Below are 15331 nucleotides of genomic sequence, written 5' to 3'. Positions count from 1 at the left end.
TTATTACATTCTGTGAGACTTTAACGGTACTGGAATCAACCACAATAAAAATAGTGAGACGTCGCCTTACCTGGTCTTGGTAAACAAAGAAGAGCATGATGGACAGAATCTCCAAGAAGAAGATCAGCAGAAGGAGGATGAAGAACTGTAGATAGATAGATAGAGAGAGAGAGAGAGAGAGAGAGAGAGAGAGAGAGAGAGAGAGAGAGAGAGAGAGAGAGAGAGAGAGATTTTTATGAGTTGACCCATCAGGCCCAGGAAATGCTCGCCAGAGACATATTATATGCCTGTGTAATATGAGATTTAACTTGAGAAAGGAAGAGCGGTGAGACAGGGGAGCAGGACAGACAAACTGTCAGGAAGAGTGAGTTCAGGAGACATGGGAGATCGAACGCCTTTAGATCATTCTGCCTTATATATATAGTGACACATGTATTTGGCTCTGTACTCCAGCACTTTGGATTTAAATTGATACAATGACTAAGAGGTTAAAGTGCAGACTGTTAGCTTTCATTTGAGGGCATTTTTATCCATTATCGTTTTGAACAGTTTAGAAATTAAAGCACTTTTTGTACATAGTACCCCCATTTTAGGGGACCAAAAGTATTGGGAGGAATTCACTTGTCTATTAAAGTACTAAAAAGTTAAGTATTTGGTCCCATATTCATAACATGCAATGATTACATCATGTGACAAATATCACACCCCCTGTTATTGTAATGGTGAGAGGTTAACATGTCTTTGGGGTATTATTTGCATCTGAAACTTTCCCACTCATCATTATTCACGATTCATTTAGGATGATCCATAATCATGTTTAGCGCCCACATTAATGTAGAAGTGGTTAGAAACATATTATATTCTTATTTACAATTTACAATAAAAGGGACTCCAAAATGACACAATACATTATTTACCATTCATTTCTATTGTGCACAAAATAATCTGAATCACAACCAAAACAAACAGCAAATGCATCCAACAAATTTGTCGAGTCACAAGCTCGACGTAGTCATTGCGTGATTTATTTTATTTTCTCACCAGCCAAAAGGTTTCTGCCCTAGTGCACTTCATCTCTCTCTCTCGCTGACTCTCTCTCTCTCTCTCCCTCCCTCTCTCCTCCTGAACTCATACAAACCAAATGGAATTTGTAGCCGACATCAGACAAAAAAGTACTCTTGCAATATACCGAAGTCGAAACCAAATACAATTCAACAATTAAGGAAATTAGAAACAGAGAAACAGAATGAGTTGCTTCAATTAAGATGGAAGTTAGAAAACCAATTGGCTGTCAGTTAGAGAGGATGTCAGGTAGGGAGTCGGTAATTGAACGGCAATCATATCTACTGCCAAAACCTCCTTCCCTCTAAAACGTCTCAGTCTGACATGATATTGGTTGTAATGTGATAGCAGGCAATCCATCAATCAAGTTGATAGTTGACTCATTCCCATGCCACAGAATGAGAACCACATGCTGCTGAGTGAACCAACAAGCAACATTGAGCTTAGCCAATGTTAGGACGGCAGGTAGCCTAGCGAATAAGACCGGTGGGCCAGTAACCGAAAGGTTCCTGGTTCAAATCCCCAAGGTGGAAAAATGGGCTGTTCTGCCCTTGAGCATGGCAGTTGACCAACAACAACTGCTCCCTGGGTGTGGATAACATGGATGTCAATTAAGGCAGCCTCTCTGATTCAGAGGGGTTGGGTTAAATGTGGAAGACGCATTCAGTTGTGCAACTGACTAGGTATTGCAAAGCCTTTGTCATCCACTTAATGCCTCACTACTGCTGGTGACTTTATGTACATGTAAAAACAACAAAAGTATGTGGCTGTGAGGGTAGCCCCCACTACAGTAGCCAAACCAGCCCTGTTATTTATGCTATGACTTGTTTCTCCTCTCGTCAGGCTTTGATGATATCCTAGTTTAGTGGAGATCAATGCCTTGGCAGTGAGAGCGATGAGGAGAACTATAATGAAACTGCTGGTCGACCATTGATCTCGGGCGGTTTATCGACTCTCTGTGATTCCCATTCAGCATGAAAGCTACCGAGGGTCTTTGTTGATAGACGGAAGAGGGAGAAACTGAAGGCATGCCACTGTGAGACGGTGCCTCCCAAATCAATACCTTTAGGAATCCAGCTACGTCGGACCGATAACTAACTTAGGGTGGTGGGAAGGTTACAAATGTGCCAGGTCCCAAATTACTCTCGACTGGCGGCCCTTTTGCTTTGTTGTGTAGCCACTGATCTGAAAGGATGGGCTACGCGAATGCAATGCTGTGGTGTTTTTAAAGATTGCACCAATGTCAGATTCCGGCCCACTAACTAAAACCCAACCTTCCGCTCATCACCTTTGACCTGGGGCTAGTCTTGCACGTCTCATTTCACACCCATAGAGATTTAGTAGAGATTTAACTCCTGGACTGTGACTTAATGCAGTGAGTCTGTGGTGGAGGTAGAAGCTTCCAGAGAGGCTGTTATTAGCCGCAGACAGGGCTCTAAAGTGCAACCAATTGGTTCGTATGCGACCAGGAGTGTTATTTTGGGAGCACTGTGCAACATGGAAAATATCTCTCAGATAATAATTGTTGTAATGATAAGGCGAGTGCAGATTCGATGGCGTCATGGTTGCACCATTACTACAGCGGAAACGGCTTGCTTATAGACCAACCAGGTCAAATGACCTGACCCATATTACCGGCACCTCATTTTTATCTACCTATAGTGGATCGCAGGGACCACATTTGACATTCATAGGCCATTCTAAAACTACTCATATGTCGTTAAACATTTGTTTACACCAGTGTTGTAAAGTACATAAGTAAAAAATACTTTGAAGCACTACTTCAGTCGTTTTTGGGGGGTATCTGTACTTTACTATTTTATTTTTGGAAAATAATGTACTTTTTACTCCATACATTTTTCCAAGATCCCAGTTGTCTTGAAAGTAGGGCCGATTTCAAGTTTTCATAACAATTGGTCATCTGCATTTTTGGACGCCGATTATGGCCGATTACATTGCACTCCACGAGGAGACTGAGTGGCAGGCTGACTACCTGTTATGCGAGTGCAGCAATGAGCCAAGGTAAGTTGCTAGCTAGCATTAAACATATCTTATAAAAAACAATCAATCTTAACATAATCACTAGTTAACTACACATGGTTGATGATATTACTAGTTTATCTAGCTTGTCCTTCATTGCAAATAATCAATGCGGTGCCTGTTAATTTATCACCGAATCACAGCCTACTTCGCCAAACAGGTGATGATTTAACAAGCGCATTCGCGAAAAAAGCACTGTTGTTGCACCAACGTACCTAACCATCAACATTGATGCCTTTCTTAAAATCAATACACAAGTATAGATTTTTTTAAACCTGCATATTTAGTGAAATGTTAACTAGGGAAATTGTGTCACTTCTCTTGCGTTCTGTGCAAGCAGAGTCAGGGTATATGCAGCAGTTTGGGCAGCCTGGCTCGTTGCGAACTGTGTGAAGACCATTCCTTCCAAAGAAATACATGTTCCAGAATTGTACATAATTTTGACATAACATTGAAGGTTGTGCAATGTGACAGCAATATTTAGACTTAGGGATGCCACCCGTTCGATAAAATAAGGAACGGTTCCGTATTTCACTGAAAGAATAAACGTTTTGTTTTCGAAATGAAAGTTTCCGGATTTGACCAAATGAATGACCTAAGGCTTGTATTTCTGTGTGTTTATTATATTATAATTAAGTCTATGATTCAATATTTGATAGAGCAGTCTGACTGAGCGGTGGTAGGCAGCAGCAGGCTTGTAAGCATTCATTCAAACAGCCCTTTCCTGTGTTTGCCAGCAGCTCTTCGCAATGGGGCGGCAGGGTAGCCTAGTGGTTAGAATGTTGGACCGGAAGTCTGCAAGTTCAAACCCCCGAGCTGACATGGTACAAATCTGTCGTTCTGCCCCTGAACAGACAGTTAACCCACTGTTCCTAGGTCGTCATTGAGAATAAGAATTTGTTTTTAACTGACTTACCTAGTTAAATAAAGGTTTAAAAAGTAAAACCGCCGCGCCAACTTCCTGTTCAAGTGGGCACAGCACAACAAGTTGAGTCCAAAAATGTATTGTACGCTGCTGCATAAATGATGTAATAATCCAGGGAGATATGTATACTGTAGCTACAGTAAGAAAGTAATACTAAGTGTAAGTTGTGCAGTAAGCTGTAGTAGCACATGTGCCTCACCCTAATAATTTAGTCCCTTTTCCCCTCCAAATTTTGCCTACAGTCCTGACTTGGTGGTGCACATGTATAGGCTGTTTTAGATAAATATAATCATTGACTATGGTAAGAGCTTTCATTGTCTGCTCATATGCCCCCTTTATTTATCCAACGGTTCTGACTCTGTGTACTATGCCATAGTTTGTATGTCTCAATTGTCAGTAGAAACCACATTTGTTTAAGCAAGTAAGCCATATCAACCCCCTTGGGTTGTGCCGTGGCGGAGATCTTTGTGGGCTATACTCGGCCTCGTCTCAGGATGGTAAGTTGGTGGTTGAAGATATCCCTCTAGTGGTGTGGGGGCTGTGCTTTGGCAAAGTGGGTGGGGTTATATCCTTCCTGTTTGGCCCTGTCCGGGGGTGTCCTCGGATGGGGCCACAGTGTCTCCTGACCCCTCCTGTCTCACCCTCCAGTATTTATGCTGCAGTAGTTTATGTGTTGGGGGGCTAGGGTCAGTTTGTTATATCTGGAGTACTTCTCCTGTCCTATCCGGTGTCCTGTGAATTTAAGTATGCCCTCTAATTCTCTCTTTCTCTCTTTCTTTCTCTCTCTCGGAGAACCTGAGCCCTAGGACCATGCCTCAGGACTACCTGACATGATGACTCCTTGCTGTCCCCAGTCCACCTGGCCGTGCTGCTGCTCCAGTTTCAACTGTTCTGCCTGTGATTATTATTATTTGACCATGCTGGTCATTTATGAACATTTGAACATCTTGGCCATGTTCTGTGATAATCTCCACCCGGCACAGCCAGAAGAGGACTGGCCACCTCTCATAGCCTGGTTCCTTTCTAGGTTTCTTCCTAGGTTTTGGCCTTTCTAGGGAGTTTTTCCTAGCCACCGTGCTTCTACACCTGCATTGCTTGCTGTTTGGGGTTTTAGGCTGGGTTTCTGTACAGCACTTTGAGATATCAGCTGATTTACGAAGGGCTATATAAATACATTTGATTTGATATCAGCTATGTTTTTTTCAAAAGCAGTAAATGAGGCTGAATGTGTGAGGATCGAAGCTGGAGATGAGGGTACAGGGAGAACATTTAATAAACAATGGACATGAGACAGAACAGGAACCGAGTCTAGAAAGGGGAAAAATAACAACATCAATGCTGACACAGGGAACAAACTGAGGAGCAGACAGATATAGAGGGGGTAATCAACAAAGTAATGAAGTCCAGGTGAGTCTAATATTTTGCTGCTGCGCTTAATGATGGTGACAGGTGTGCGAAATTAAGGGCAGCCTGGCGCCCTCAAGCACCAGAGAAGGAGAGCGGGAGAAGGTGTGACAGAATTAACTATTTTGCTGCAAGACAAGGCTCCCCTGAAAGCCAGGTGTAGCAGTGGTAAGGTGTTGGGACTCTGCTGTTGGGACAGCTTTATCTAGGCACTAAAAGTGTGTGGGCACCGTTTGTCACCGTTATAGTGCAATTACTGTATTGTTTAGTGGGTTTGCTGGCATGCATCTAAAAACATGTTTGTTTTTTTGCCCCGCCAAGATTTACATGCTAAAATTGCCACTGGCAAGGCTACATGTCCATAATCACATCCTGTATCACTTAGAATGAATCAATGTAATTGGCATGCATTCTAAGTGATCTACTAGTGTGGATATTGGAAAAAAGCTGTGTATTCTCCAATGAATCTCATGGAGATAATGGAATAAAACATGAAAACATATCCTCACTAATAGACTGACAAGACGTTCAGTACACAACTGTAGTAAAATGCCGCCCACAACAAGTTATTGCCATGTTACAAATTACCACTCAACCGTATTACTTTTAATCCCAATACATATCAGGCACGAAGCACCACAGCACTTCAACAATTAGCACGGTCCAATCTTAATCTATTTCCCCTCAATGATCAGTTCAGTTATCAAATCTCTAATTGCTCTTCTAATGAAAGCAGAGGGTTAGAGCTGTCTATTTCGAAATCGATGTGAAGGCTCAAGATGATTCGTCAGTCGCTGCGAAAAAGCCTTTGCGAACATCGTCTTCCTATCAAATCGACACAGCGGTCCAACCGGCTAGGCATTCTGGGAGAATGTCAAGGCTGATACTAATGATGGGCTTTAGCGCTACGATATGTTTGATGGTCGGTCCCATGGGGCCAGTAATTGAGCCACCTGCTGCGCTGCTGTCAAACTTTATTTAATTGCTAGGTTTAAAGGCTAAGTTAACAGACTTTTAGTCATTCGAAGTAAATCAAACTATATGGTTTGTTATACGATGCGAGACTTGTTCTTGGCAACCAGAGACAATTATGACTTGAAATAGTGTTTTTAATGGAAAGATCTTCATGGTGCTTGGAGTTATGAATGCTGGTCTAATGTTCCCGCATGGGCCGCATATACTGAAACTACATAATATGTCACTGTCTGTTGATGTTGACATCTGTATGTTGCTTTGGATGAAAGCATCTGCTAAATTACAATTTAAAAAATGTGAATATAACATGATGCTTACTGCAGAAATGGGAATGTGTATAAAAACTAATTATCACGGTTATTTTTGTCAACAAGAGTGGCAGATACTCTTTGTTAGATACTCACACTCAGCAATAGCGGACGACTTTCTTTGACAGCTCCGACACAGCCGAGGCAACCAATCACCATGATGATGGTCCCGACCGCAATGAGTAGATTGGCTGCTGATAGGGATGGGAGGGATGAGGAGAGTGTGGCAAAGTTGCCCTGGGTCACTGACAGCCATACCCCCACGCCCAGTATTCCACAACCCCCCAACTGTCAGAGAAAGAAGGAGGAGAGAGAAAGACAAAGGAAGAAAGAAAGAATTTTTTTTGAAAGTGAGTAGCATAAACAAAAAACACAACAGGATTATTTGGTGCACACATATACATTTAAACACAACACACTCAATCCCAAGGCGATGCCAGGAAATGCATTGCCCGGCATGCTCAACCAAGACTAGAGGACTCGATTTGCATGGCTAAATATGTGATTATTGTTTTTCTCCCGCACTTCTATTCCCAACTGTAGCACAACAGCAGATCTTTTTAATCAGCTCTTGAGCTCAAAGTAGGGCAGGTCATGAATAAAACTGCTCTGAAGCGTTGTGTGCTGCCACTCCAATCACTTAAGACAGGTTGGTGCAAGTCATCCATCACCATCCACCATGATCAGAATATTAGAACAGCTGGGAATTAGAAGATGATTATACCGCTGTCTCTCCTCATACCCCTGAGAGAGAAGTCAGAAGGGCATCATAGTCAGAGAGAGGGAGAGCGATAGGAAAGGAGAGAGAGAGAGGAAAGAAGAGAGTGAAAAGACCGAGCATTTGGTAGACAGAGACAGACAGGGTACTGCATTAATGTACATGAAATAACAATGCCAAGTTAAAACAGACATGCTCCAAGGCCCTATGTGCTCCAAGGCCCTATGTTATCGACACATACAGTAGCACTTTACATGCTCTGTGCCTCAGTTGGTACAATGTCATACTTAAATATCACATGCTCTGTGCCTCTGTTAGTACAACATCTCCATAACATACTGCTGCTGAGAGGGCCTCATACTGACAGCCACAGTATGTGGACTGCCCTCTAACCCTGAAAATGTGATGGAGAGAGATGTACAGATCAGACTAGAGGGATGATAGGAAAATGATCTCGGGAGTTCTGTGAAGGCTCCCGTCTGCCCTCCTTATGAGACTACACTCCTCTTTTCATGGTTCATGAATCCATGGTGTTCTATGTGAGACGCTGCTTGCGTCCCAAATGGCACCCTATTCCCTATATAGTGCACAACTTTTGACCAGAGCTTTATGTGACCAGGTCAAAAGTAGTGCACTACTTAGGGAATAGGGTGCCATTTGGGATGTACACTCAATGTCATAGTACTTTTAAGAGTTAATTTGCTGAGAAAAAGAAAACTCTCAAAGGCTATTCATTGTGAGGCCAGACTGCAGTCCCTTTCAATCAATTAGTATTATTCAGTGTGTTGGTTATACTCGAGCACTTACTTTTGTTAAATTAAACTGCACATAACCCATCTATAATTTAGCCCAAACAACTACCTCTTCCCCTACTGTATTTATTTATTTTGCTCCCCATTATTTCTATCTTTACTTTGCACATTCTTCCACTGCAAATCTACCATTCCAGTGTTTTGAGTTTGAGTTTATTTTTATTTTTACAGGGACAGTGCACATTAATCAACATTTCAGTAAAAGTGCCGGTTTTAGCCAACCGGCTAATTTTCAACCGCAGTCCCTGGGCAGGTTATTAAAAACAATTACAATATAGACAATAGCAACATAGAACAAGCAAGACATAGCAACATAGGACAAGCAAGACATAGCATACAGACAGAGCAACATAGGACAAGCAAGACGTAGCATACAGACAGAGCAGCATAAAACAAAAAGCAGCAAGACAAAATTCATAAAAGCAACAAAGTGTTTCCACACCTCACAAGCTACAGACAACAGACAACATGGAGAGCGGCAACACACAGCTAGGGACCATGTTCACATGTTTTACTTGCTATATTGTATTTACTTCACCACCATGGCCTTTTTTTTGCCTTTACCTCCCTTATCTCACCTCATTTGCTCACATCGTATATAGACTTATTTTTTCTACTGTATTATTGACTGTATGTTTGTTTTACTCCATATGTAACTCTGTGTTGTTGTATGTGTCGAACGGCTTTGCTTTATCTTGGCCAGGTCACAATTGTAAATGAGAACTTGTTCTCAACTTTCCAAACCTGGTTAAATAAAGGTGAAATAAAATGCTGATGGTGTTATGCTATAGATGTCCTTGTGGTAAAATGAAAACAAATAAAAGCAACAACAAAAAAGTAACTATCAAAAGTAAAACAACGGCAGTTCTATAGCTACAGTGCCTTGCGAAAGTATTCGGCCCCCTTGAACTTTGCGACCTTTTGCCACATTTCAGGCTTCAAACATAAAGATATAAAACTGTATCTTTTTGTGAAGAATCAACAACAAGTGGGACACAATCATGAAGCGGAACGACATTTATTGGATATTTCAAACTTTTTTAACAAATCAAAAACTGAAAAATTGGGCGTGCAAAATTATTCAGCCCCTTTACTTTCAGTGCAGCAAACTCTCTCCAGAAGTTCAGTGAGGATCTCTGAATGATCCAATGTTGACCTAAATGACTAATGATGATAAATACAATCCACCTGTGTGTAATCAAGTCTCCGTATAAATGTACCTGCACTGTGATAGTCTCAGAGGTCCGTTAAAAGTGCAGAGAGCATCATGAAGAACAAGGAACACACCAGGCAGGTCCGAGATACTGTTGTGAAGAAGTTTAAAGCCGGATTTGGATACAAAAATATTTCCCAAGCTTTAAACATCCCAAGGAGCACTGTGCAAGCGATAATATTGAAATGGAGTATCAGAGTATCAGACCACTACAAATCTACCAAGACCTGGCTGTCCCTCTAAACTTTCAGCTCATACAAGGAGAAGACTGATCAGAGATGCAGCCAAGAGGCCCATGATCACTCTGGATGAACTGCAGAGATCTACAGCTGAGGTGGGAGACTCTGTCCATAGGACAACAATCAGTCGTATATTGCACAAATCTGGCCTTTATGGAAGAGTGGCAAGAAGAAAGCCATTTCTTAAAGATATCCATAAAAAGTGTTGTTTAAAGTTTGCCACAAGCCACCTGGGAGACACACCAAACATGTGGAAGAAGGTGCTCTGGTCAGATGAAACCAAAATGGAACTTTTTGGCAACAATGCAAAACTTATGTTTGGCGTAAAAGCAACACAGCTCATCACCTAGAACACACCATCCCCACTGTCAAACATGGTGGTGGCAGCATCATGGTTTGGGCCTGCTTTTCTTCAGCAGGGACAGGGAAGATGGTTAAAATTGATGGGAAGATGGATGGAGCCAAATACAGGACCATTCTGGAAGAAAACCTGATGGAGTCTGCAAAAGACCTGAGACTGGGACGGAGATTTGTCTTCCAACAAGACAATGATCCAAAACATAAAGCAAAATCTACAATGGAATGGTTCAAAAATAAACATATCCAGGTGTTAGAATGGCCAAGTCAAATTCCAGACCTGAATCCAATCGAGAATCTGTGGAAAGAACTGAAAACTGCTGTTCACAAATGCTCTCCATCCAACCTCACTGAGCTCGAGCTGTTTTGCAAGGAGGAATGGGAAAACATTTCAGTCTCTCGATGTGCAAAACTGATAGAGACATACCCCAAGCGACTTACAGCTGTAATCACAGCAAAAGGTGGCGCTACAAAGTATTAACTTAAGGGGGCTGAATAATTTTGCACGCCCAATTTTTCAGTTTTTGATTTGTTAAAAAAGTTTGAAATATCCAATAAATGTCGTTCCACTTCATGATTGTGTCCCACTTGTTGATTCTTCACAAAAAATACAGTTTTATATCTCTATGTTTGAAGCCTGAAATGTGGCAAAAGGTCGCAAAGTTCAAGGGGGCCGAATACTTTCGCAAGGCACTGTATTTCCAAACCATGTCAATGTAGTCTACAATCTTATAAATTGAAAAGCACATGCTTGAGAGAAAGTATAACGACAAAACCTTCATTATGACATATCTCAGCCAGAAGATGAGCTGTGCCAACTCAAGCTTTGATAAGGGCATGGCATCATGAACATACCATAAAATCACTTTCAACTGGTGTTTCATTGCTTGGAATATAATCTGATGTCTATGTTTTTAGAGGTGTAGAAATATGGAAAGATGGCACATCTGGTCTGTCGAAAATAGACGTTACGAAACTTCTATTAGATCAAATAAGCCTCGTATCAAAATTGCAACTGGTTTTTATTCCCCGCCCCCCATACAAAAATTCCTCACTTACTAATAATCTATGATCTGCTTAAACATAGATTTTGTGCGGAATAAACCCTCTTGCTTCACCTCTTCCTCTCTGCCCTAACCCCAATCTTAAAGGGGAAATCAGCAGTTGCAACATCCATTTTGTTGACTTAGAAATTGTGACCCGTTTCAGGAAGCTAGGCGTATGTCGCACGTCACTACTTCACAAGAGAGGCATTTGAACGTAATTGCAGAAAGTAGTCCATCACAACATTTCCACACTGACCTTTATTAATAGCAATGTTGTTAAGACCAGTAGCAACACTTTTGCAGATCTCCATGGCTAACATATCTTTCAAAAAAGCTGCAGTAGCAAGGATCATCTACACATACGGAGCAGCTCATGTTATAGACAGACGATTGCTACATGGAAGACCAATCCGAACTCATCTCTATGCATGTCCAGCCCATCCATTATCTTAGCCAATCATGGCTAGCGTGAAGGTTCCTGTCTTCTTCTGTGGCTCAAACTAACTAGGCTCATAATTTAACAATTGTATTCATATCAACAGAAGGCATACAATTTTATTATTAAGGCACATGAAAGTTCACGTTCCATAAGGCATTTCTGACAACAAAATTTTTTTATAAAAGAAACTGTGAAGTAGTGACGTGCGACATACACCTACAGTAGCTTCCTGAAACGGGTCACATTTTGTAGTTCTACGTCTCTACTTTTATCCAATGTAAAAAAACACTATTTAGAATTTTGCAACATAATAGAGGTGGCCAGTCACAGTTAATGATATGTACCTACTGAGTGTTTGAGAAAATCACTTATAAAACATCTCATGAGCTTAGTTCAATTGTCTTACCCCATCATAACCCAAAATATAAACTAGTTTTACTCCAATGTTTGTCAACAAAGTAAATGTAAGCAAACACAATATAGCCTCAAAACATGCTTAAAACTATAATTTTGATATCACGGATATTCAGTCCTTGCATGCATAGCTATGTCTATGAATTTGAGAGTGGTTACATTTCTCCAGCACCGTCCCTTATATTTTTACCAAAATGGGTGTGGAGTCGTTTTGTTTTTGTTTCTACTGACGATTTTCGCTTTGACCCTTAAGCCTCAATCAGACCAAAAGTGTCATTGCATCAATGATGCGTCATGAATTCTGCAGTCAAATTTTTTTAATTATATAATCCAAATTTTTTACTGGATATATGTGTAACAAAATTGTACATTCACAGTTTTTGACCAACTATTTCCGTCAAGTCCAACGTATACAGAACACACAGCAACTGCCTGTGCAATGCTGCAAGGCAAACTCGGCACACAATTGGATACAAATGTATACTGAACAAAAATGTAAACGCAACATATAAAGTGTTGGCCCCATGTTTCATGGACTGAAATAAAAGATCCCCGAATTTTTCCATACGCACAAAAAGCTTATTTCTCTAAAATGTTGTGCACAAATTTGTAGTTTTGTCACACAACACAATGCCACAGATGTCTCAAGTGTTGAGGGAGCGTACAATTGGCATGCTGACTGCAGGAATGTCCACAAGAGCTGTTGCCAGAGAATTAAATATTCATTTCTCCACCAAATGTAACGTCAAACATTGTTTGGCAGTATGTCCAACCAGCCTCAAAACCGCAGACCACGTGTAACCACGCCAGCCGAGGACCTCCACATCCGGCTTCTTCACCTACAGGGATCGTCTGAGACCAGTCACCTCGACAGCTGGAAAAACTCATTCTGATTGGCTGGGCCTGCCTCCCCAGTGGGTAGGCCTATGACCCCTCAGGGCCACCCATGGCTGCACCCCTGCCCAGTCATGTGAAATCCATAGATTAGGGCCTGATTAATTTATTTCAATTGACCGATTTCCAGAGTTGAAAAAATTTCAGCACCAACATGTCTCCTTCCTTTCCTCATGGTGTACTAAATTTCACCTTAAACTTAGGAATCTCGCACTCTTTATCGGCAATTAACTAGATCATATCCCGGGGGAAATGTATGTAATTAAACATCCCAATTGGCAAGACAACTTAATTCCAGACATTTGCATAAATACGGCACGATTAAAACACTGCCCCACTTTTCTACTCACATTCGCATGACAAAAACGTTTGAGGGGAGAAATACTAGTAATGGGTCGTTTGCCAGCTAACAGCTCTTTTTGAAGAACTTTGGGAAGTAAATCGCATCGTTGAAAGAGCTGTTCATGTGGCTCCCTGATTTACATACTGCTACTACTGCTTTTTGAGCTTCAAACAACGATTATCTGCAAATAAGTTACAAAATCATTGTCTGAAGATGGTAAATTCTCACTGCAGAACCATAAATAGTGGGGAGAACACGGCATTCTGGTCCACGCTTATGTGTCCAGATAAAAAAGTACTTGAACGTGCATATCACGATCTGACATAATGGTAGCCTACTTTTTGTGCATTACATTAGTGATTTTCAAGTATTTTGAATTAAGAACCGGTTGGGAGCCTAATGATGCGTCTCGTTGTTTACATGACACCACAGAGGCGTTGTGGCTAGTGGACGAGCTGCATATCAAAAGGGTCTCAGCACTGAAATGTAGCCCTATTTATTTCTAACCAATCTGTATTTTGGCAGAGGGGGTATTATGCATCATGCAGTGTTATGAATTGGATGATAGGCCGTTTTACAGCACAATGCGAGATGATTTCTAGCAGTGGTAAAAACAGAGCATTTACCCCCCCCAAAAAAATAACATCAAGGTTTTTATTGACTATTCAGTTAAGGGACAGGTTGGGTCCCACATGATCAGGTTCAATCTGAATTTGATGAAATGTTGAAGTTGTTGATCACCGCAAGTCGTTTCTTGCAAGCAGCTAAGAACAATTCACCATACTTAAAGACTATAGGCTACATCTCAGCAGTTCTGTAACGTTAAGAGAAACCCAGTACATTTGTAATCAGATGTAGATGTGTATTAAAACCAATTGTTTATTCCACTTTCGGCATGGAAAATATTGCAATGGTGTTCAGTAATTATGCTTCTGCATAATTACCAGTGATTAATTGGACTAATTCATCAACTCAGTAAAGGACTCGTCCTTTTGAATCTCTCACTAGCAGCGAGTTGGTTCAACACCAAACTAAGACAAATGATTGGGCTCCCGAGTGGCACAGCGTTCTAAGACACTACATCTCAGTGCTAAAGGTGTCACTATAATGCCAGCTTCGAATCCAGGCTGTATCACATCCGGCTGTGATTGGGAGTCCCATAGGGGCGGCGCACTATTGGCACAGCGTCGTCGGGGTTTGCCTGGAGTAGGCCGTCATTGTAAATAAGAATTTGTTCTTAACTGACTTGCCTAGTTAAATAAAGGCTAAATACAATTAGTGAGTCTAAGCAGATTGTTCATTCTTTGTTAAGTGGGTTGAAAGAGGGAGCTGAATCGCCCCTGAGGCCTTCTGGTGTCTATAGCTAAAACTGGTGCCAAACAACAGTTTTTTTTACCCTGTTACCATAATCTGTTTGGTCTTGCCAACTCCTATATGACAATGACCATAGGAGTTGGCAAGACGGCACAATCAGATCTGGGACCAGGCTACTGATTTGTATCTTCTTACATATCAGTATTCAGTACATCATCTCTATACTCCAGATGTTATAGATCACTATCCAGGAGTCCCCACAGTAATGCTGTATGTATTATCTGCCAAATGTGTCCCTCCGCTCTGTCACATCTCCCACAATCTGTTTGTATATGTGGGAGTTAGAATAGATAAAGGGAAAATGCTTTCGGTATGCATTTATAGTTTGTTGTGCTAGTGGGTAAATCTGGCATTTATATCCAGGTCTCAGATATTGGAACTTAGACACTCCTATTCCCAAGCAATGTAAGAAAGCATCAAAGGAGCACATGTTTCAGGATGTGATTTTGTGTCATCATACAAAAAAGTGTGGCGGTAATTTATGACAGAAGAAAGCAGCAAAGCCAGTAATGCTTTCTCAGCGTTTGAATAGACAAAAAAACGATGACTATACGGACTCTGCAGTTGTTGCAGAGTAATATACAGTATCTCCTTCTAGAGTAGAGCCAGGGTTCATAAATAATAATACTGTTAGAGGCAAACTATCAGTCATGCATTTGTATCCCCCCCCCCCCCCAAAAACAAAAAATGGAGGCACACAAGAGAGCATCTGATACACAGCCTGAGGACCAGTGGAGCTCTTGAATATATCCTGGTAGTGCTAGCAAG

General features: G+C 41.3%; 1 protein-coding gene across 3 annotated transcripts in view; it reads right to left on the bottom strand.

The window, feature by feature from the left end:
• The window catches only part of LOC109884966 (tetraspanin-4), a 115740-nt gene that overhangs the window by 25119 nt on the left and 75290 nt on the right, over positions 1-15331 (bottom strand). For all 3 annotated transcript variants that reach the window (XM_020476860.2, XM_031808364.1, XM_020476854.2), the window contains 2 exons: positions 6811-7002; positions 71-145 (listed from right to left, as the gene is read on the bottom strand). In XM_020476860.2, coding sequence (XP_020332449.1) covers positions 71-145; positions 6811-7002 — 267 coding nt within the window. The remainder of the gene's footprint in view (positions 1-70; positions 146-6810; positions 7003-15331) is intronic.

The sequence above is a fragment of the Oncorhynchus kisutch genome, linkage group LG3, assembly GCF_002021735.2.
Source record: "Oncorhynchus kisutch isolate 150728-3 linkage group LG3, Okis_V2, whole genome shotgun sequence".
Classification (NCBI taxonomy): domain Eukaryota; kingdom Metazoa; phylum Chordata; class Actinopteri; order Salmoniformes; family Salmonidae; genus Oncorhynchus; species Oncorhynchus kisutch.
The sequence above is the reverse complement of the archived record's forward strand: the minus strand, read 5'-3'. Positions and strand labels throughout refer to the sequence as shown.